Source organism: Ovis canadensis, chromosome 2 (assembly GCF_042477335.2).
Source record: "Ovis canadensis isolate MfBH-ARS-UI-01 breed Bighorn chromosome 2, ARS-UI_OviCan_v2, whole genome shotgun sequence".
Lineage (NCBI taxonomy): Eukaryota > Metazoa > Chordata > Mammalia > Artiodactyla > Bovidae > Ovis > Ovis canadensis.
Genome location: NC_091246.1, coordinates 73400857 through 73424710, shown reverse-complemented (window position 1 = coordinate 73424710; position 23854 = coordinate 73400857). Strand labels below are relative to the sequence as shown.

Here is a 23854-nt window from a genome sequence, read left to right as displayed (position 1 = left end):
TGTAATAATTTCTTTAAAATATATTTTAATAACCATATCTTTGGTCCCTTCTTTTTAGATATGATTTGTGACAACCTTAACATTTTAAATTTATTTCTTAAAAGTTTCCACTTTCCTATATTATAGTTTGTTTTGTTTCCTTCTGTATAACATGATAGTCAGTGTCCTTTGATTACCTGTGGAGCGATGTCTGGATATTAGCATTGCATTTTGCCTGGCAGATACCTCAGCTAAAGCAGAGGTGGCTGTGGAGGCTTTTCTGAAAACTGTGGCCCTGCTCACTGTGGTGGTTTTGGAGCAGATCAAGGGCCCCAATGGAGTGGACCCAGAATCTGTCGTTCTTTCTTCTTCCTCTTGGTTTATTGGCCAAGGCAGGTCCTAAAAACAGACAAGAACCCTAAGATCTCAGTGGGTCTGAGGATGGACACTCTGATATATGTCTGTGGTTTCTTAAGTAGGCAGAACAGAGGGAAGAAGTGACAGGGTAAAATCAGGACATTGAGTTTTTAATTTGACCCAGTTTTATGTTTAAACATATATCATAAGTGACAAGTTATATTTTAGTTTGCTAATGAAATAGAAGCAGGACCAGGTCTTATTTAATTTTTTGTGAGTTAAAAAAGTTACCCAATAGCTAAATATTCTTATGGTAAAAATTTTAACTAACTAAATTATATAAAATAGTAAAAGGCCATATTTATCAACAATATTAATTGAAATAATTGCTATTAACAATTTGTTGTTTATCTTTTTTATGCCTTTTATAATATATTTAACATATATAATATATTTAGTATATTCAACCAATCCTAAAATATATAGATATATAGACAAACACACACTCACATATAAGCACATAAATATTAAATATATCTAATATTTAGTATATGTATATATAAATACATATCTATGCATATATATATATACATTTTATATATATATATAGGTAGAATATGTATTTCCTGAAACTTCAGATATATTTTTGACTGCCATTTGTTTTTTACTTGACTAGAAATCCATCTGTGAAAATGTTGCAAGAATAGTTCAAAACTGTAATGGCTGGAGAGTGTTAAAACTGAATGCATGGTTATAGGTTATAACTTAGAAATTAATCAGATATAAAAGATATAAAGTGAAGGCTTTATTACACTTGTCTTCTTTTTCTTTATTATCCTTCAATTTCAGATTGTAATTTTAGTCAGATTAAACTTGAATCATTCAATAGAATTAATTTTGTTCAGCTTCAAATATATATAGATTGATCCACTAATTTGTGCAACATCTGTTTATTGGAGGTATACTCAGAAAATGCTCTACCCTGTGCCACTTCTTGGTATTATGCTGGTGGCACCAGACATAGAGTGGTGATGTGAGCCCTCTAGATCTGCTGGTTCTTGATACTAGATAATTAAGTAAAAATGATTTGCTTAAAGTCTCAAGTGGACTGTGCTGTGGGGTCACATGGGCCACATTTAGGTTCTCAGGGATCCATTCTTCATTGGCTGAATTGTTACTTTTTAATTTTGTTGTCAGTATTACTGTGTCTGATACTTTTTCATAGCACTGAGACATATTCTGACCATTAAGTTTGTGAGATAAGTACCTCAGATTTGCGTAGGACTGTACTGCTAAAGAATGAAGAAATCTAGTAATTCGGATTAGAAGCAATAAAAACTCCTGGGTCTTCAGTTTACAAGGATGAGAAAAAGCAAATAGACATGGGGGCCAGCATAATCCTGTTTGACAATGAGCTTGGTGCTTTCTTTTATTGACCTCTTAAATAAAAACTTCGACTTTGGGATAAGTCATGTATATTCAGTCCAGCTTTTAACATACTCTTTTAATGGGCACCCATTCCCTGAATCAGAGCTTGATTTTATATACTTTGTAGTGATGTTTACTAGGCATCAGCAAGGAAAGAACTCCTGCCTCAGATGATCTGGTTTTTCATTTTTTTAAGCATTTATTTATTTATATTTATTTTTTTTTTTGGTCTTTGTTGTGTTGCACGGGCATCTCATTGCAGTGGTTTCTCTTGCTGCAGAGCTTCGGCTCTAGGCACGTGGGTTTCAGTAGCTGCAGCACACAGGCAGGCTCAGTAGTTGTGGTACACAGGCTTAGTTGCTCCACGGCATGTGGAATCTTCCTGGACCAGGGATTGGACCTGTGTCTCCTGTTTTGGCAGGTGGATTCTTATCCACTGTGCTACCAGGGAAGTCCAGTGATCTAGTTTTGAATTCTTACTTTGCCATGTGGCATTAGGACAAGTGTCTTCAACTCTCAGAGCCTCAGTTACCTGTAAAGAGGTAATCAAATGAGACTCCATACTGGGAAGGAAACAAGCTGTCAGTTCTGATGTGCTCTACAAATATTAGCTATTTCTAGAACCAGTATTGTTATTAAAGTTATTATTTCTCTTGAAGTCTCATTTGTTTCATTTTCTGGGGAGATCTTTCTCACTGACGGCATTGATGACCTCCCTATCTGTGCCGTTAGATTACTAAGAACCCTGAGCTCTTTCAGACATTTCACTTGGCCTATGAGACTTGCTCAGCCTGTACATATGTTTATTTATTACTTATAACCTTGGCTCTTGCTGTAACATCCCCTTGGTGTTCTGACATTTTCACACTGGGTGGCAGTTTGGATCTTTAGAAGATGAGCAAACCAGAGAGACAGAATTGAAAAGCTTTACCGCCTTCTGTTTCTCTAACCCTATTTCAGTCTCACTTCTTTTTTTTTCAGTTTCTTTTTATTTCTGTGATTCCAAAGATAGCAGAACTCACTTTCAATTCTTGGACCTCCCATTTTTATCTTAATTCCTGCTAAATGTAGGAATAATAAGCAGTAGCTATCACTTTTTTTTTCAGTGATGAGAACTAGCCAAAAACATACGAAAGAAAAAAGGAAAAGCCCGTGTTAGAGCATCATACCATGCATCCACATATTCTCAGTAGGAACATATGGCTGAAACACATGATATTCATGGAGGCCAGTAGTGCTGGGAACACTGCTGGGCTGGTGTCACAGAGCATTTGTGATCATGGGAGGTAAAGCCGGTCACTGTGCTCTGCTTCACATGTTTGTCATTTGTCCTCACAGTAGACCTAAGGGATAAGTGCTATTATGAATTCTGCATTTACCTGAAGAGGAAAAGGAAGTTAAGAAATACACATGATTTACTCAAAGTCACATAGCTGGTAACTGGTGAAACAACGATTTGAACCAGCTCTGTCTGAACCTAGAAATAGTTTTTTACCACTGTGGTCTGGGCTTCATTAAAAAGTTGTGTTTTGTTGCTAATAATGGGTGAAGAAATTGTTATTTCACTTCCCGTTTTCAGGTGACACTTTTGAGCCCTGATATGAGGAAGTCTATTTATGTCCAACAAAGGTAGGAGGTCATACCCATCACAGAAAGTGTTTTAAAAGGAGCGTTGACAAAACAAGGCCTGGATGAAACTAATGAAGTAGAAGATTTATTTTAGAATTCCACCCGCTTTGCCACCTCTCTCCCTATCTTCCTCTGAATCATCATTTTATTTTACTTATTTTGGCCGAGTTGCATGGCATATAGAATGTGGGGTCTTAGTTCTCTGATCAGGGATTGAACCCGTGCCCCGCTGCAGTGGAAATCCTGAGTTCTAACCACTGGACTGCCACAGTGCACTGCCCTTTCTCATCATTTTAAATTATATGCTTATTTGAATAATTGTTTAATAATTACAGACTAAGTGTCAGGAGGACAGGTCTTGTATCCATCTTGTTCAGTATTATCCATCCAGTGTCTAGAACTCCTGGCACATAGTATGTTCTCAATGCATATTTCTTGAATGTATGAATGAAAAATTATTAAAAAATGAATGAATGATTTTAGAGAACATTTAGTCTGGCCCCCCCCCTTTTTTTTACAGTTGTGGAAACTCAGTCTTACAGAGTGTAACTAGTACATACTGAGTGGTTAATGTATTAATCATTATGTTCATTCATTCAAGAAGCAGTTATAAAATAGTACTCACTATGCTCAGGCACATTTCACAGGCTTGGAACAGGGTTGGTGCACTTTACCATTTCTTTCTTTCTTTTCATAAATTTTATTTTTAATTGGAGGATAATTGCTTTACAGTATTATATTATTTTCTGCTGTACAAGAACATGAATCAGCTAAGAGTATATATATATATATCCCCTCCCTCTTGAACCTCCCTCCCTCCCTTCCCCCCATCCCACTTGTCTAAGTTTCCACTCATTTCTGGACATTGTGATTCAGTTTTAATATGTCTGTCTTGAATGATATCTCAAGGGACCTATGAAAGATGCTGACAGTATGATTCCTTTTCAGGCAAGATTGTCTTGGCTGAGCCCTGTACTAGTAACTGACACCTAAGCTCACACCTTTCTAGGGACAATCTTGGCAGGAATTTAATGATGGATGGAAGAGTTACTGCTTTCATGGAGCATTCATGGTAGCAGATAATGAATGAATGCCTGAACAAAAATAGCAGTTAGTGATAACTATTAGGTTGAAAGTAATATAGGGGGATATGGTAGGGAGTGACAGGGTCCTGTAGGTTGGGTTGCTCCCTTTCTAATGAGGTGACATTTAAACCAAGATCTGTCATTCATTGATAAACCTAGACACTGTATTGAAAAGTAGAGACATTACTCTGTCAACAAAACTCTGTATAGTCAAGACTATGGTCTTCCCAGTGATCAAATATAATTATGAGAGCTGGACTGTAAAGAAGGCAGAGCGCCGAAGAAATGATGCCTTCAAACTGTGGTGCTAGAGAAGACTCCTCAGAGTCCCTTGGACAACAGGGAGATTAATCTTAAGTCAACCTTAAGTCAATCTTAAGGGAAATCAACCCTGAATACTCACTGGAAGGACTGATGCTGAAGTTGAAACTCCAGTATTTTGGTCATCTAATGTGAACAATTTCTTGTGATCCACACAGTCAAAAGGTTTTGGCATAGTCAATAAAGCAGAAGTAGAAAGTTTTTCTGGAACTCTCTTGCTTTTTCATTGATACAACGGATGTTGGCAATTTGATCTCTAGTTCCTCTGTCTTTTATAAGTCCAGCTTGAACATCTGGAAGTTCACAGTTCACATACTGTTGAAGCCTGGCTTGGAGAATTTTGAGCATTACTTTGCTAGCATGTGAGATGAGTGCAATTGTGCAGTAGTTTGAGCACTCTTTGGCATTGCCTTTCTTTGAGATTGGAATGAAAGCTGACCTTTTCCAGTCCTGTGGCCACTCCTGAGGTTTCCAAATTTGCTGGCATATTGAGTGCAGCACTTTCACAGCATCATCCTTCAGGATTTGAAATAGCTCAACTGGAATTCCATCACCTCCATTAGTTTTGTTCATAGTGATGCTACTGAAGGCCCACTTGACTTCCCATTCCAGGATGTCTGGCTCTAGGTGAGTGATCATACCATCATGATTATCTGCGTCATGAAGATCATTTTTGTTAGTTCTTCTGTGTATCTTCTGTGTATTCTTGCCACCTCTTCTGCTTCTGCTAGGTCCATACCATTTCTATCCTTTATTGAGCCCATTTTTGCATGAAATGTTCCCAGTATCTCTAATTTTCTTAAAGAAATCTCTGGTCTTTCCCATTCTATTGTTTTCCTCTATTTCTTTGCATTGATCACTGAGGAAGACTATCTTATCTCTCCTTGCTGTTCTTTGGAACTCTGCATTCAGATGGGTATATCTTTCCTTTTTTCCCTTGCCTTTAGCTTCTCTTCTTTTCATAGCTATTTGTAAGGTCTCCTCAGACAACCATTTTGCCTTTTTGCATTTCTTTCCCTTGGGGATGGTCTTGATCACTGCCTCTTGTACAATGTCACGAACCTCTGCCCATAGTTCTTCAGGCACTCTGTCTATCAGATCTAATCCCTTGAATCTATTTGTCACTTCCACTTTATATCCTAAGGGATTTTATTTAGGTCAGACCTGAATGGTCTACTGATTTTTCCTACTCAATTTAAGTCTGAATTTGGCAATAAGGAGTTCATGATCTGAGCCAGTCAGCTTCTGGTCATGTTTTTCCTGCCTGTATAGAGCTTCTCCATCTTTGGCTGCAAAGAATATAATCAGTTTGATTTCAGTACTGACCATCTGGTGATGTCCATGTGTAGAGTTGTCTCTTGTGTTGTTGGAAGAGGATGTTTTCTATGACCAGTGTGTTCTCTTGGCAAAACTCTATTAGCCTTTGTCCTGCTTCATTCTGTACTCCTAGGCCAAATTTGCCTGTTACTCCAGGTATTTCTTGACTTCCTACTTTTACATTCCCATCCCCTATAATGAAAAGGACATCGTTTTTGGATGTTAGTTCTGAAAGGTCTTGTAGGTCTTCAAAGAACTATTTAATTTCAGCCTCTGGTCAGAGCATGGACTTGGATTATTGTGATATTGAATGGTTTGCCTTGGAAATGAACAGAAATCATTCTGTTGTTTTTGAGATTGCATCCAAGTACTGCATTTTGGGCTCTTTTGTTGACTATGAGGGGTACTCCAGTTCTTCTAACGGATTCTTGCCCACAGTAGTAGGTATAATGGTCATCTGAGTTAAATTCACCTGTTCTAGTCCATCTTAGTTCACTGATTCATAAAATGTCAGTGTTCACTCTTGCCATCTCCTGTTTGACCATTTCCAATTTGCGTTGATTCATGGACCTAACATTCCAGGTTCCTATGCAATATTGCTCTTTACAGCATCAGACTTTACTTCCATCACCAGTCACTTCCACAGCTGGGTGTTATTTTTGCTTTGGCTCTTTCTTTTCATTCTTTCTGGAGTTATTTCTCCACTGATCTCCAGTAGCATATTGGGCACCTACTGACCTGGGGAGTTCATCTTTCAGTGTTGTATCTTTTTACCTTTTCATACTGTTCATGGGTTCTCAAGGCAAGAATACTGAAGTGGTTTGCCATTCCCTTCTCCAGTGGACAACATTCTGTCAGAACTCTCCACCATGACCCATCTGTCTTGGGTGGCCTTACATGGCATGGCTCATAGTTTCATTGAGTTAGGCAAGGCTGTGGTCCATGTGATCAGATTGGTTAGTTCTCTGTGATTGTGGTTTTCAGCTCTCTGATGGAGAAGGATAAGAGGCTTATGGAAACGTCCTGATGGGAGAGACTGACTGAGGGGGAATCTGGGTCTTATTCTGATGAGTGGGTCCATGCTGAGTAAATCTTTAATCCAATTTTCTGTTGAAAGGCAGGGCTATGTTCCCTCCCTGTTTGACCTGAGACCAAACTATGGTAGAAGAAAAATAGAGGAAAACAATAGAATGGGAAAGACTAGAGATCTCTTCAAGAAAATTAGAGATACTGGGAACATTTCATGCAAAAATGGGCTCAGTAAAGGACAGAGAAGGTATGGACCTAGCAGAAGCAGAAGATATTAAGAAGAGGTGGCAAGAATACACAGAAGAACTAACAAAAATGATCTTCATGACGCAGATAATCATGATGGTATGATCACTCACCTAGAGCCAGACATCCTGGAATGGGAAGTCAAGTGGGCCTTCAGTAGCATCACTATGAACAAAACTAATGGAGGTGATGGAATTCCAGTTGAGCTATTTCAAATCCTGTGAAAGTGCTGCACTCAATATGCCAGCAAATTTGGAAACCTCAGGAGTGGCCACAGGACTGGAAAAGGTCAGCTTTCATTCCAATCTCAAAGAAGGGCAATGCCAAAGAGTGCTCAAACTACCACACAATTGCACTCATCTCACATGCTAGCAAAGTAATGCTCAAAATTCTCCAAGCCAGGCTTCAACAGTATGTGAACTGTGAACTTCCAGATGTTCAAGCTGGATTTATAAAAGGCAGAGAAAATAGAGATCAAATTGCCAACATCCGTTGTATCATTGAAAGAGCAAGAGAGTTCCAGAAAGACTTCTGCTTTATTGACTGTGCCAAAGCCTTTGACTGTGTGGATCACCACAAATTGTGGAAAATTCTTAAAGAGATGGAAATACCAGACCACCTGACCTGCCTCTTGAGAAATCTGTATGTAGGTTAGGAAGCAACAGTAATAACTGGACATGGAAATACAGACTTTCAAAATTGGGAAAGGAGTATATCAAGGCTGTATATTGTCACCCTGCTTATTTAACTTATATGCAGAGTACATCTTGAGAAATGCTGGGCTGGATAAAGCACAAGCTGGAATCATGATTGCCAGGAGAAATATCACTAACCTCAGATATGCAGATGACACCACCCTTATGGCAGAAAGCAAAGAAGAACTAAAGAACTTTTTGATGAAAGTGAAAGAGGAGAGTGAAAAAGTTGGCTTAAAGCTCAGCATTCAGAAAACTAAGATCATAGCGTCTTGTCCCATCACTTCATGGCAAACAGATGGGGAAACAGTGGAAACAGTGTCAGACTTTATTTTTCTGGGCTCCAATATCACTGCAAATGGTGCCTGCAGCCATGAAATTAAAAGAGGCTTGCTTTTTGTAAGAAAAGTTATGACCAACCTAAACAGCATATTGAAAAGCGAGACATTACTTTGCCAACCTAGGTCCATATAGTCAAAGGTGTGGTTTTTCCAGTAGTCATATATGGATGTGAGAGTTGGACTATAAAGAAAGCTGAGCACTAAAGAATTGATGCTTTTGAACTGTGGTGTTGGAGCAGACTCTTGAGAGTCTCTTGGACAGCAAGGAAATCTACCCAGTCCATCCTGAAGGAAATCAGCCCTGAATATTCGTTCGCAGGACTGATGTCGAAGCTGAAACTCCAATACTTTGGCCACCTGATTCGAAGAACCGACTCATTGAAAAAGACCCTGATGCTGGGAAAGATTGAAGGTGGGAGGAGAAGGGGACAAAAGAGGATGAGATGGTTGGATGACATCACCGACTCAATGGGCATGAGTTTGAATAAACTCCAGGAGTTGGTGATGGACAGGGAGGCCTGGCATGCTGCAGTCCATGGGGTCGCAGTCAGACGTGACTGAACTAACTAGTGCAAATGGCTGCCTCATTGGAAAAGTCCCTGATGCTGGGAAAGATTGATAGTAGAAAGAGAAGAGGGCATCAGAGGATGAGATGGCTGGATGGCATCACTGATGCAATGAACATGAACTTGGATAAACTTCGGGAGATGGTGAGGGACAGGGAGGCCTGGCGTGCTTCAGTCCTTGGGGTTGCAAAGAGTCAGACCTGGCTGGGTGACTGAGCAACAACAAGTGTCTTCATTAGGCCATGCATCTAGGGAAAACAGCAGGACAAACATCGAAGATAGATGTATGTGTTTGAGGGACAACAAGAAGGGCTGAAGTGATGCTATGGAGTCATTAAGGAGAGTGGTAATGAAGTAGGAGAGGTTATTAGAGTCTTATTATAAAGAGTCTTAAAGGCTAGGATGAAATACTTTTATTTTATTCTAATATGATAGCAAGCCTATTGGAAGATTTTAAGTAGGTCAGAGTCAAAATCTGAAATAATGTCATGGTATGTGAAGAATAGATTTGAGTACAGGGAGAATGAAAGCAGGGAGACTAGCTAGCTAGGAGGTCATGGTGGCAGTCCAGGAGAGAGGAGGTGGGGGGTTAGACCATGGTGGTAGCTGTAACAATAGAAGGGAATAGAATTTAGATTAATTTTGAAGATGTAGTCAACAGGACTTGCTAATGGATGACTATAAGGAGTGAAAGAGTGGAACAAAGGATAGAGCCTGGAGTATTGGGTTGATTAACTAGACCTGGTTCCTCTAATAGGAAGGTATGGGAGAGCTTATTTGTGGAAAAAATCAAGTTCTCTTTTGGACCTGTTTTGTTGGAGATGGGCTTCCCCGGGTGGCGCTAGTGGTAAAGAACCTGCCAATGCAGAAGACAGACGCAAGTTCGTTCCCTGAATCAGGACTATCCCCTGAAAGAGACAGCGGCAACCCACTCCAGTGTTCTTCCCTGGAGAATCCCATGGACAAAGAAGCCTGGTGGGCTGTATAGTCTGTAGTATGTTAGAGATACTGTAAGATACTGTTAGTGTTTCTTACAGTATCTCTAACATACTACATAATATCTCAACAGGATGGGAAGGAAGAAAGAATGTTTTATAAGAAGTAGCATAAGCTGAGGAGGTACATAGCAGAGGAGGGAAAGACATATCAGTTCATTGTGGCTGGAGCATGTTTTTGAAGGGAGGAGTAGAAAAATATGATGAAAAGTGTAGAATACATTCTTTTTGTACTTTGATCCTTGTTAGAATCTAACATTCATATTAAATGGAATATGTAGGAAGACATTAAGCCATCAGATTATTTGATGTAAGGTTGATTATTTTGTACATTTGAGATAATAAAAAGTACCCTCATTCAAGTTTCTCTCACAAGTAAAGTAAGAATCACTAAACAGTAAAGCTCCCTCACTGACTACAATTACTTTTTTCATGGTGCTCTTGGTCCAAACCACTGTGTAGCACCTTCTTTGTAGGCAAGGGGGTCTAAGATGGTAGCTTTTCTGTTCTTTAGCTCAGTGATTCTTAATCATATTGCACCTGAGATGATCTTTTGATGATGAGTATTTTGTATTATCCTTTTGACCATATTGAAATAATGTTCATCGGTAATATGTGCTATGCTAAGTCTCTTCAGTTGTGTTTGACTGCAATCCCATAGACTGTAGCCCAACAGGGTCCTCTGTCCTTGGGATTTTCTAGCCAAGAATACTGGAGTATATTGCTTCCTCCAGGGGATCTTCTCCGTCCAGGGATCAAATCTGCATCTCTTATGTCTCCTGCATTGGCAGGCTGGTTCTTCACCACCTGGGAAGCCCCACAGATAATATAACCAACTTTATATAGCTCACTGCAAACATTTGTGTAATATTCAGCCATAATATAAAGGAGAAGTACAAAGAAAAGTGATTTAGAATAAAATGAGATGTATACTAACATGTAAATGTTGAGCAGGTATAGTATTTGGTATATAGTATTTATAGTATTCAAATTTGTAGTATTTGTAGTATTCACAGTGCTGAAAGGATCTTGGTAAAGATTTAGACAAAGCAAAATGCAGTTGTTCCTTAGTTTTCATGGTACCTGCATTCCTGAAAATTCAGTGTATTTTTAAATTGTGCAAAAAAAAAAAAAAAAAAGCTTTGTGTTTATATGTAACAGTTAGGTTCCAGGCTCAGATAATTGTAAAAAGGTTTTCTTGCCTGAAAGAATGTCTGTAGGATGTTAGAAAGTTATGCAGGAGTGTCTTGGGCATTGCAAGACACCCTGACCTCTGGTTCCCGCCCTTGAAATTTCCCCACAGATTTACAAAATGTTCCTGGGGTTGGTATCAGTACTGCTGAGAGCCACAGCTCTGGCTTTTCTCTAGGCCACTGGGACACTGACATTCCTGCACCACAGAATCTATTGAACCCTAGTCTACACTGTAACCTTTGGGTGAACAGAGCATTGTCTACCTCGTTCCTGCTCTATCCCTAGGACCTGGCCCATTGTATGTCCTTAGAAAACATTTGTCAAAGTGAAGAATGGAAGGATGGATGGATGGAAAGAGATGTTCTTTTTTATTTTGTTTTGGGGAGCAACCCTTTAGATCAATGCTTGGGAAGACATTTGAAAATCATGCATGAGATAAAAAGTAGTAGAAGACATTGCCTCTTGAATACCAGGTGCTGTGATCAAAATGTCTGTTTTTATCTGAGTGTTGTCTCTGCCATCAACAGTCCAACTTTTATTTAGTTTAAATGATGTAGATAACATCATTTTCAGAATATATATCTACTCATGCATTTTCTCCTTTATTTGTAGTGTGGCAAGAGTTGGCCTACTATGAAGAAAACACACGGGACTTTCTCTTCCCTGAGCCACGGCTGACACCTTCGCACCCTGGGATGTGTAGGGAGGTGCTCATGAAGACAGTTGAAGGCTTCCCAGTAAGTGACTGGTGCCTAGCTGGTCTTCTGTTGGGAAATGGATTCTTGGAACCTGAATGTTTTATTGCTAATAGGACCTGTTTGTGGACAGATCACTTCATCTTGGTTAGTGCCCCTTTATTCTCTTTAGCAGCCCTGATGAGATGCCCACTCAAAGTACTAAATGATGCCGATTCCCACTATTGATCTGAGACGTGGGAATCTTGTCTGACCAGGCTAAGTCACTGCCATATTCACATTACCACATAGTTATAAAAGGCTTACTTCTTTCACCTCCTCTTCTTTTTTTTAAATTTAGATATTTTTAAAGTATAGTTGCTTTATAATGTGTTAGTTTCTGGTGTACAGCAAAGTGATTCAGTTATATATATATATGATATATATTATTATTCAGTTATATATATTATATGTAATGATATACACTGTTATATATTCTTTTTCACATTCTTTTCCATTATGGTTTATTACAGAATATTGAATATAGTTCCCTGTGCTATACTAGGACCTTGTTTATTTTATATATAGTAGTTTGTATCTGCTAATCCCAAACTGTTAATTTATCCCCCCTCACCTCTCTTTCCCTGTGGTAACCATAAGTTTGGTAACCATATCTCTGTTTTATCGTCTCCTCTTAATGCAGACTACCTGAAAGATGTAGCATCAGTTTAGTTAATCATAGCTATTGGTTTAGTAACAATAATAGTAAAATAGAGTAGTGCTGCCTGTGTGTGTGCTCAGTTGCTCAGTTATGTCCGACTCTCTGTGCTGCTGTGGACTGTAAGGGCTCCTCTGTCCATGAGATTATTCAGGCAGGAATACTGGAGTGAGTTGCCATTTCCTTCCCTGGGGGATCTTCTCAACTCAGGGATCAAACCCACATCTCCTACATTGGCAGGTGGACTTGCTTTGGTTTTTTTCATGTGATATCTTATTTTCTTCATAACTGTTCTTAAGTCAGCCAAGGCAGGTATTATGGTCTCCACTTAATGGAGGGGAAACTGACAAGAGGTTCACAGGCTGATATTTTTAAAATTTATTTATTTTTAATTGAAGGATAATTGCTTTACAGTGTTGTGTTGGTTTCTGCCATACATCAACATGAATTAGCCATAGGTATACATTTGTCCCCTCCCTCTTGAACCTCTGTCCCACCTCACACCTTCTAGACTGTCATGGAACACTAGGTTCAGCTCCTATGTCATACAGCAAATTCCCACTGGCTATCTATTTCATATATGGTAAAGTATATGTTTCAATGCTACTTTCTCAGTTTGTCCCACCCTTTCTTTCCCCTGCTGTGTCCACAGATCTCTTTTCCATGTCTGTATCTCTATTTCTGCCCTGCAAATAGGTTCATCAGTACCATTTTTCCAGATTCTGTATATATTCATTGATATATGATATTTGTTTTTCTCTTTCTGATTTACTTCATTCTGTATAACAGGCTCTAGGTTCATCCACCTCAAGTACTGACTCAAATTCATTTCTTTCTATGGCCGAGTAATATTCCATTGTATAAATGTACCACAGCTGCTTTATCCATTCATCTGTTGATGGACATCTAGGTTGCTTCCAGGTCCTGGCTATTGTAAACAATGCTGCAATGAACATTGTGGTGCATGTGACAGACTGATATTATTGAGGGATCTTAAAAGATATGACAGTTACTAGTACAGCAGTTACTGTTTTGGGGGCATTATCTGAACCCAAGTTCAAAATATTAATTTTGTTATTATCTGGGATGATTTTTAATATTGCAGAAACTCTGAAAGTTTTCTCTACTTTTATGTCCCTTGAATGACCTCTCTTTTAAGGGCTACATCTTTGTAAATTATAAAAAGCATATTTAATATTCAACTTTTCTGTTACTACTCCATGAGTGGCTATTATTTTAATTTAGTGAGTTGTTATTGCCTCCATTTGAGAGTTCTGTGCAGAATAGATGGCATGCAGAACCCCTATTTCTATGTTGTTTATGATGACAGGACTTCTAGTTCTGATACTTCAAACACCAAGCATTCATCAAAAGTTCTCCCTGGGAACTAAGATCCTGCAAGCTGTGCTGCATGGTCAAAAAAAAAAGTTCTCCTAATCAGAATTCCTGATGGCCAGAACTTTAAGCCCTCCATAATCTTTGAAGATCTGGTGAATATCACTGACATCATTTTTTTTTTCCTCAGAGATGTTCTTTGTGTATCACTTATATCCATGGTACTTGTGAGATGCTTGCCTTTATTATTTTGAATTATTGAGATTTTGCTCTTCAGAAGCAGAAAGGGGATTAGAAACTGGTGAGAAATAGGTGGGAGATACTCTTTACATTAATTTAATTTGCCCAAGTTTTCTGTTAAATAAATTCCATTTGCAAACATTGGGCTGGTATCCAGCTAAGTATCAAGACAAGAAGAAAGACACTTTCTCATATTTTCCCAGATATTATCTCTGTTTAACTTTATAGGCATAATTAGGAAGAAGAACGTACCGGAAGTTTTATTTGTAGTTATTCATAAATGCAGGTAATCATAAGAGAAAGAGCTTTAACACTGTTGAGGAAGATCTTCATGCATTAGAGGTAAAGTATCAGTCCTTTCAATGAAGTTAAAGTATATTTTAAACAATTTGTGAAGAGGTAGAGAGTTCAACTTCTCTCAAATATTCTATAAGGAAAAATAAAACAAATTGCTGAAGTTTTACTAACGGCTGATATTCATTGCATTCTCACTAGATGCCAGGCCCTGTGTTGAGTATTGTCTTATTCAATCCTTTTTAACCCTGCAAGCTGGCTATTATTAGTTTCCTTATTTTAGGCATGGGGAAGCTGGTATGGAGAATTTATAAAGGGTACTCAGAGTCACAGAACTGGTGAGCCAGTGGATCTAGGGTTCTCGCACTGGTCTGTTGTGCTTTGAAGTTTGCACTCAGTCACTGCCTTATGCTAATTCTCTCATTTTTATTTCAGCCCAGGGTCCAGTTTCTTTTCATTAATGTTATAGGACATGAGAATGAATGACACGGGAAGGTCAGACAAATTATTTACTTCATTTATTTTCTGTTATTAGTTCATTAAGAATTAGATTTATTTTCTCCAGTACAATGTGACTTTTTCTTTGTACTTTCATATTTTTTTTCATTTCACTTGTTACCCTAACAGCCTTTTTTTCCTCCTTTTCCTGCTGAGGTCAAGAATATTGAGGGGAGATTATAATCTGTGTTTTTTGGTTGTTGTTGATAGGTAAAGACTGAATTTGTAAATTAGGCAGAAAGAATATTGTTTTTAATTATTAATTTTTAGTTAATAATTTTAATTTTTCCTTAGTGTTTAGGTACTCTGAGTACACTTTATAAATTTTTCCTTAGTGATTCTAAAAAAATCCTACTGTTAAATCCAATTATTGACCTAACCATCATTACCACTATCCCATTGCTAAGGGGATTGCACAGGATATAGTCTGTAAATTTCAGCTCTAAACTGTTATGCTAAAATGAGTACTTATATGAAAAAGAAAATACATTCCTCCTTATTGTCTGTAAGTCACCGCCAGGAGCTGAAGTGAAATAGGTGAACAAGATTGCGTTACAGACTGTGGATTCCTTACTGTTAGGGGACCCTCCTCCTCCTTTCTGGGCTAAGCAGAGCTTCATGTAGAGTGGCTAAGTATAGACTTAGGTTATCTGGGTTCAAGCCCAGTTTTGTCATGCAATGGCTGTGTGATTTTGGGTAAATTACTTATCTCCGTGTACCTTAGTTTCTTCCTCTGTAAAATGGGACTGATAATAGTTCTTCCCTTATAGGGTTATTATGAGGGTTGAATGAGATAATATATGTATGTGTGTGTGTTAGTCACTCAGTGGTCTCCAACTCTTTGCAACCGCATGGACTGTAGCCCTCTAGGCTCCTCTGTCCATAGGATTCTCCAGGCAAGAATACTGGAGTAGGTTGCAAATTCCTTCTCCAACGGATCTTCCCCACCCAGAGATTGAACCCGGTATCCTGCATCTTTGGCATCACAGATGGATTCTTTACCACTGAGCAACCAGGGAAGCCTAAAGCAACTATACCCCAGTACAAGTGTTTTAAAAATGGTATTGTTAACTATGTCACATTGTTGTACATTCCATTTCTAGAACATATTCATTTTGCCTAACTGAAACTTTATATCCTTGACTTAACTTTTCCCTTTTCCCCTCATCCTCCAGCTCCTGGCAACCAGCATTCTATTAGCTGTTTCTTTGAGTTTGACTATTTCAGATTCCACATATAAGTGAAATATGCAGGGTTTATCTTTTTGTGTCTGGCTTATTTCATTTAGTATAGTGTCCTCTAGTTTCTTCTGTGCTGTCACAAATGGCAGGATTTCCTTCTCTTTAAAGGCTGAATAATATTCCATTACATATATATAATATATATATTTATATTTGTTAGGTATATATTTTAGACAATGTGTGTAGGTTATGCCGGCTACACAAAAGAGCATTTAGGTTCTTGGATAATTTCACATTAGGATAGGATGAGTAAAGACCTTCTTTCCAATAATTTTATTTGTTTCTTTTATTTTCAGGGCATTGCTCCTAAAATAGAGTTTTCTACAAGGACAGCCATCAGAGAACGTGTGTTTCTGCATAGAAACAGATTTTTTGTAAGTATAATAAAGAATCCAGAGATAGAAATGTCAGGGATTTCTCTACAAATTTAAAGAATTTCAACCTCAGCTTGGTTTACCAAGTTTAGATGCAACTGGACAGACAGAAACCTGGAGACTTATTGCTAGGTTTGAATTTACATAGTCAAATTTCTTGTTCAGCCTGTCACATTAGAGTGATGATGTTTGGCAGGTATTCATCATGGCATAGTTGGTGGGAGAGCATGATCCAGAAGCTACAGTCACAAGCTTGACCTGTAGTCTAGTTAGTTTTTGTTGTTGTTGTTTCATGACATTTACTCTTGATTTTATCAACAGTAGTGTTTCCTTCTTTCTTATGCTGAGGCTGAAGGTCAGAGTTGTATTTGGGGCCCCCTCTTTGGTAACAGTGAGGGTTCTTTTTTTTTTCTGGTAACAGTGAGGGTCTTGGGGCATTCTTGAGCACTACCTTCATTTTGCTTGTCCAGCCCTGATTTCCCCTTCACACTCATTTCTTTCTGTTTTTATTTTACCCCATTGCCCACAATTTTGCAACCATGCAAAATCCTTTCTAAAATGATACAGAGGATTAATGAATATAGTTTGTAGACCTCACATGGGGTCCTAGAATAAGCCTTGAAAATGTGGGCTTTGGATTTAGGGGTACTGAAGAAGCAGGGTCATTAATCTGTGCAAATCCATCAATCCCCTGGGCACTGTAACTCGTCAATGGAAAACCAGTGATAAATTTTCAGGAAGGCAATAGCTGCTTTTTAGTCTCTTCTTATTTACTCACTGTTTTCTCCAGTCTGTTTAAATGTGCACAGTGACTTTTCAGTTTATTGCTCTTTTTCTTCCATTCCATTTTGTTAATCTTGTTTTAATCTCGTAATGTAGAGATCTTGTGTGATCTCTCTCCTTCTCTAGTCTTGCAGTCTTCCTCTAGCGCCGTCTAGTGGTGGAGCCTAACAGAACAGCTAGGAAAGCAGAAGGGGATTTGCAGTGGCGGGTTCAGTATCATAAAATTGAGTATGGAAAGGTGGGTTTGGAGCTGAGAGAAAAGTGCTTACTCACCAGTATAGTTGGCTTCTAATTTTTTAATTGTTCTAAAAATTTCCATAGCTATACATACAGCCATACTTTTTCCTTAAAATAAATTGCTTGAGGTGAAATCGCTGAACCCAAGTATATGCCAAATTCTCTCTCTGTCTCCCTCTCTCGCTGTATTTGTGTATCTGTCAATCATCTGATGGGGCATGGAGGTGTCTGATACTTTCCAGCTTTCTCATAATACAAATAAAACTCACTTTAAATTTCTTTTTTTAAAAAATTTTGTTACATTTTGGCTGCACTGAGTCTTGGTTGGTACATGTCGGCTTCTCATTGTGGTGGCTTCTCTTGCTGCAGAGCATGGGCTCTGGGGCATCTGGGCTCAGTAGCTGCGCATGGGCTTAGTTGTTCCGTAGCATGTGGGATCTTCCTGGACCAGGGGTCAAACCCATGTCCCCTGCATTGGCAGCTGGATTCTCAACCACTGGACCACCAGGGAAGTCACAAATCTCACTGTTAATAATTTAAATCTACTAGTGATACTAAGCTGACCTGAAGAAAAATTTTAAAATGCCCTTCCCTGAGTTCATGTTTTATAAATCTGAGATGTTAAATCTTCTACCTTAGTTCAGTTAAATACAGTTATATTCTGATTGAGCTTTCTTCTTTAAAAATATTGTCTCTTCTTTGGGTTTCAGGAAGAAAGATGTATGTCACGAAGGCCTTTATCTACACCAAATGGACCAAAATTCCCCTTGAGTTGTGTAAAGATGAAACCAAGGGAGAGTAATCTCGACAGAGTGCCCCCAGGCGTGCAGTCCCGGCCACTCTCTCCATATTGCACCAGGCGTTTCTTCCAGGACCAGCCAGCTCAGCTGAACCTTGGATATACTTTCAAAATACCTGGAGAAAGCAAACCTCCATTTGTAGTAAGACACGTGAGCCTAAAATTATTTTTCAGAGTCCTTTGGAATGGTGAGGGTGTGAATGAGGATGGAATAAAGGAAGGTTGGACCATGATAACAGATGTGTAAGTAAATAAATAGAGGAAATTCAAATTTAATAATAATTATGATTAAATTATGTTCATTTCCTAGAGTTATTTTCAGGAAACTCCTATAAAGATGTCTTGTACAGAGGACTTGCTGAGTAAATGTCTGCTATCCCTATTTTTAATTTTAGAATTAAAAATAATCTAATTATTAATAGTGTTATCTGCATAGGACAACCTGCCACTATCCAGGAAGATCAATGAACTGACAGTAGTAGAAGATTCATATCAAAGGCTGGCACATACGCTGTACAAATCTGAAACTAAAGCCTCATCAGTTTTAAGAAAACTGCTTGAGTTTTCATAGTAAGATCATTGTTCCATGGCCAGCTTTTTAAAATATATATTTATTTATTTGGCTGCCTCCAGTCTTGGTTGTGGCATGCGAGCTCTTTGTTGAGTCGTGAGGGATCTTTTCATTGTGGTGCATGGACTCTCGAGCTGCAGTGCATGGGCTTAGTTGCTCCATGGCATGTGGGATCTTAGTTCCCTGACCAGGGATCAAACCCGTGTCCCCTGCACTGCAAGGCGGATTCTCTACCACTGGACCATTAGGGAATTCACCAGGCCTCACTTTAAGAGTAGGAAACGTGGCTGCAGGAAGAAGCAATGATATGCCATACTCAAAGTCCTTAATTAAAGTTATATTAGATTTAGCCATCAGGAAGTAGTGGGCAAATTTAATCACACTTGTTTTCATAGTCTTAATTTTTTTCAACTACTATAAAAGTAAAGGAAAATACAGAAAAGTTAAGAAAAAAAATTACCCATAGGTTCACTAGAATAATAAAATCATTGTTTAATTTGATACATTTTCTTTTGACTTTTTTGGTATTCATAAGGCCTTATTTTTTCCCATAAAATTATAATTATACTGTATATGCAGATTCATTTCTTTACAGTTACATATGTTTTTATTATGTTAAAAACACTTCTAGTATTAGTTCCTGTTTTTCTTTTTTTAATTTATTTATTTTAATTGGAGGCTAATTACTTTACAATATTGTAGTGGTTTTTGCCATACATTGACATGAATCCGTGTAGGTGTACATGTGTTCCCCATCCTGAACACATCCTATCAATAATATGTGTACTGGTATTTTTCTTTTTCTTTTTAAAAATTAATTTATTTTACTTTGCAATATTGTATTGGTTTTGCCATACATTGACTTGAATCCACCATGAGTATACATGTGTTCCCCATCCTGAACCCCCCTCCCACCTCCCTCCCTATCCCATCCCTCTGGGTCATCCCAGTGCACCAGCCGTGAGCACCCTGTATCATGCATCAAACCTGGACTGGCGATTTGTTTCGTATATGATATTTTACATGTTTCAATGCCATTCTCCCATGTCATCCCTCCCTCGCCCTCTCCCACAGTCCAAAAGACTGTTCAATACATTTGTGTCTCTTTTGCTGCCTTGCATACAGGGTTATCGTTACCTTCTTTCTAAATTCCATATATATCCGTTAGTATACTGTATTGGTGTTTTTCTTTCTGGCTTACTTCACTCTGTATAATAGGCTCCAGTTTCATCCACCTCATTAGAACTGATTCAAATGCATTCTTTTTAATAGCTGAGTAATATTCCATTGTGTATATGTACCACAGCTTTCTTATCCATTTGTCTGCCAGTGGACCTCTAGGTTGCTTCCATGCCCTGGCTATTGTAAACAGTGCTGCAGTGAACATTTAGGTACATGTGTTTCTTTCAATTCTGGTTTCCTCAGTGTGTATGTCCAGCAGTGCGATTGCTGGGTCGTATGGCAGTTCTATTTCCAGTTTTCTAAGGAATCTCCACACTGTTCTCCATAGTGGCTGTACTAGTTTGCATTCCCACCAACAGTGTAAGAGGGTTTTCTTTTCTCCTCACTCTCTGCAGCATTTATTGTTTGCAGACTTTTTGATAGCAGCCATTCTGACCAGTGTGAGATCGTACCTCATTGTGGTTTTGATTTGCGTTTCTCTGATAATGAGTGATGTTGAGCATCTTTTCATGTGTTTGTTAACCATCTGTATGTCTTCTCTGGAGAAATGTCTGTTTAGTTCTTTGGCCCATATTTTGATTGGGTCATTTATTTTTGTGGAATTGAGCTGCAGGAGCTGCTTGTATATATTTGAGATTCTTTTTTTGTCAATTGCTTTGTTTGCTATTATTTTTTCTTGTTCTGAAGGCTGTCTTCTCACCTTGCTTATAGTTTCCTTCTTTATGCAAAAGCCTTTAAGTTTAATTAGGTCCCATTTGTTTATTTTTGCTTTTATTTCCCTTACTCTGGGAGGTGAGTCATAGAGGATCCTGCTGTGATTTATGTCAGAGTGTTTTGCCTATGTTTTCCTCTAGGAGTTTTATAGTTTCTGGTCTTACATTTAGATCTTTAGTCCATTTTGAGTTTATTTTTTTGTGTAGTGTTAGAAAGTGTTCTAGTTTCATTCTTTTATGGGTGGTTGACCAGTTTTCCCAGCACCACTTATTAAAGAGATTGTCTTTTCTCCATTGTATATTCTTGCCTCCTTTGTCAAAGATAAGGTAGCCATAGGTGCATGGATTTATCTCTGGGCTTTCTATTTTGTGCCATTGATCTGTTTTTCTGTCTTTGTGCCAGTACCGTACTGTCTTGATGACTATAGCTTTGTAGTATAGTCTACAGGCAGGCAGTATGATCTGAAGTCAGGCAGGTTGATTCCTCCAGTTCTGCTCTTATTTCTCAAGATTGCTTTGGCTATACAAGGTTTTTGTATTTCCATACAAATTGTGAAATTATTTGTTCTAATTCTCTGAAAAATACTGTTGGTAGCTTGATAGAGATTGCATTGAATCTATAGGTTACTTTGGGTAGTATACTCATTTTCACTATATTGATTCTTCCAATCCATGAACATGGTACATTTCTCCATCTATTTGTGTCATCTTTGATTTCTTTCATCAGTGTTTTATAGTTTTCTATATATAGGTCTTTTGTTTCTTTAGGTAGATCTATTCCTATGTATTTTATTCTTTTCATTGCAATGGTGAATGGAATTATTTCCTTAATTTCTCTTTCTGTTCTTTCATTGTTAGTGTATAGGAATCAAGGGATTTCTGTGTGCTAATTTTATATCCTGCAACTTTTCAATGAATATAGTTCCTGTTTTTCATGAACTCTATTCTACATTGTAGTTCATTTATTCTCCAGATTGTTAATGATTGATATTATTGTCAAGTTGATAATTTGACTCAGAATTACCTGTGTGATGTTTGTATATTAGACACAAGAAATGAAGCATGGTAAATCCCAAGGTCAAGGTGCTTTTAAGATGACTGGTTATAGCATTGGTTTGCAGGTAGAACAGAGATGTTTGGCTAGAAAATACAGGATAGGTGTTTTCTTCAGGTAACCTGTAAAAATGTCTGGCAAAATCTAGCACTCTAAACATAGTTTCATACAAATATTGTTAAATTTAGTATACTGGGTCTGATTTATTCCATTTGATATATATTTTAATAAAATACACAACTTTAGTGTATGCCATTATGAACTAAATAACCTTAAAATGTTTGAAGTTTTCTTAGGGAATTAAAATTTACATGATACCTTTATTTAACAAATTCATATACAGTCTTTACTATGTGCCAAGCTCTTTCCTAAGGGCTTATAGATATTAACTCTTTTATTTACCTAGATTTCCTGATGATATCTGATGTTTAAGTAGAAAAACTAAAATGTAGAGGACCTGATGTTGTCAAGATTGTAAATTCTAATAAAATTATTTCTTGTAGTAGAATGAAGAATAATAGTATAACATGACTTCTTGACATTAAAAAAATAAAAACCAAGGTTTTTTCCAAAGAAAATTAAGCAACTGTATGTCATAGACATTCTGGAAGAGTCTCTATTTCAAGTATTTTGACCTGTCGATCATGTTGTTGAATGTAGGAAAATGTGATCACCTTAACTAAAATAATACAGTCACCAGTGTTCTTTTTCTCAAGGATATAGACACTCAGACTGAAAGGGGATGTGGAAGGCTGAAAGATCACCTTATGAAAATTCCTTGTCTTCAGGGAGGACCCCACCTAGGCCAGTACTGCTCAGAATATGAAGCTATCCTGTTTTAAAAGAATGTTAAACAAACTCCGCTTGCTCTTTACTGGCCTTACCAGTGGTTAGAATATGATCTGTGTCATATTAGCCCATATCTTTGTGTTCTAACCTCAGTGAAAGTAGGGACAAACAGGTTTCCCTGTTGGTTATAACATTTTATATACTTGGAGGCTGTGATTTAATCTGTTCCCAACCTTCTCTTTTCTCACCTGCATGACTGTGATTGAAAGGGAGAAAGGTATTACAGGGAATGAGGAAAGAGTAATACAAGCTACAGTGAGTTCAGGTCTCATTCTTTTCCTTTCAGGTGGACAGTGCAAAGCCCTTTGGTGAGAACAGTTCACAGCATCATTCCCAGAAGTCTAGAAGAAAATCTAACTTTTCAAACTTTCCATTTCCAGTGAGAAGAGGTATTCGATTTTCTTGTTACTCCTGTGTAGTTTCTCCATGGGAACAAATGCATCCTACCTCTAAGTCTTCTTTCATTCTGAGGAATCACACATTTGTCTGGAAACTCAGAGTCTAATTCTCAGGTGCCCTGTCACTGGGAGTTTCCAGGGAGGGGGTTCCCACGAGCAGAGTCATCAGCAGAGATGCCTTCTGTTTCAGAGCTTTCCAAGGAGGAACTGGGGAGACTTCCCCCAAGGAGTGTCACCACTGAGTGTGTTCTGGTTGTGACTGTTGGAAAAGCAGAGAACATCTTGTCTTGATGGGATCTCCTTGAAAAGGCACTACAGATAGCTAACAAATAAGACTCACCATTTCTTAGGATCGGATGCAGTAGAGAATTGATGGAGATCAGGAGAGGCAATACTTCCTTTACAAGACTGCATGTCAGCAAGGAGGAGAGCCAGTTCTCTCTGAAACAGTGAGGTTAAGGCAAGGGTTCTCATACATTTAGATTTCAGGACCCTTTTGTGCTAAGTATTGTTGAGAGCCACACTGAGCTTTTCTGTTTGTGAATGATATCTATCAACAATTAGCATTAGACATTAAACTTGAGGAATTTATAAAACACAAGAATATACAAGCACACATTAGCCATCAGAGTGGTGACATCATGACATATCATATAGCTTTTGGAGAACTCTGTTATATAGTCATAAAAGAATGAGAATGAAAAAGACAGAG

The 23854-nt window shown here is 38.1% G+C and overlaps 1 protein-coding gene across 5 annotated transcripts in view; it reads left to right on the top strand.

The window, feature by feature from the left end:
* Positions 1 to 23854, top strand: part of SPATA6L (spermatogenesis associated 6 like) — a 57842-nt gene that overhangs the window by 18295 nt on the left and 15693 nt on the right. For 3 of the 5 annotated variants that reach the window (XM_069576487.1, XM_069576489.1, XM_069576488.1), the window contains 4 exons: positions 11795 to 11919; positions 16479 to 16556; positions 18287 to 18517; positions 23031 to 23133. In XM_069576487.1, the coding sequence (XP_069432588.1) occupies positions 11795 to 11919; positions 16479 to 16556; positions 18287 to 18517; positions 23031 to 23133 (537 nt within the window). Of the gene's footprint in view, positions 1 to 11794; positions 11920 to 16478; positions 16557 to 18286; positions 18527 to 23030; positions 23134 to 23854 lie in introns of all 5 variants that reach the window. The other 2 variants (XM_069576485.1, XM_069576490.1) reach the window with 1 other exon arrangement.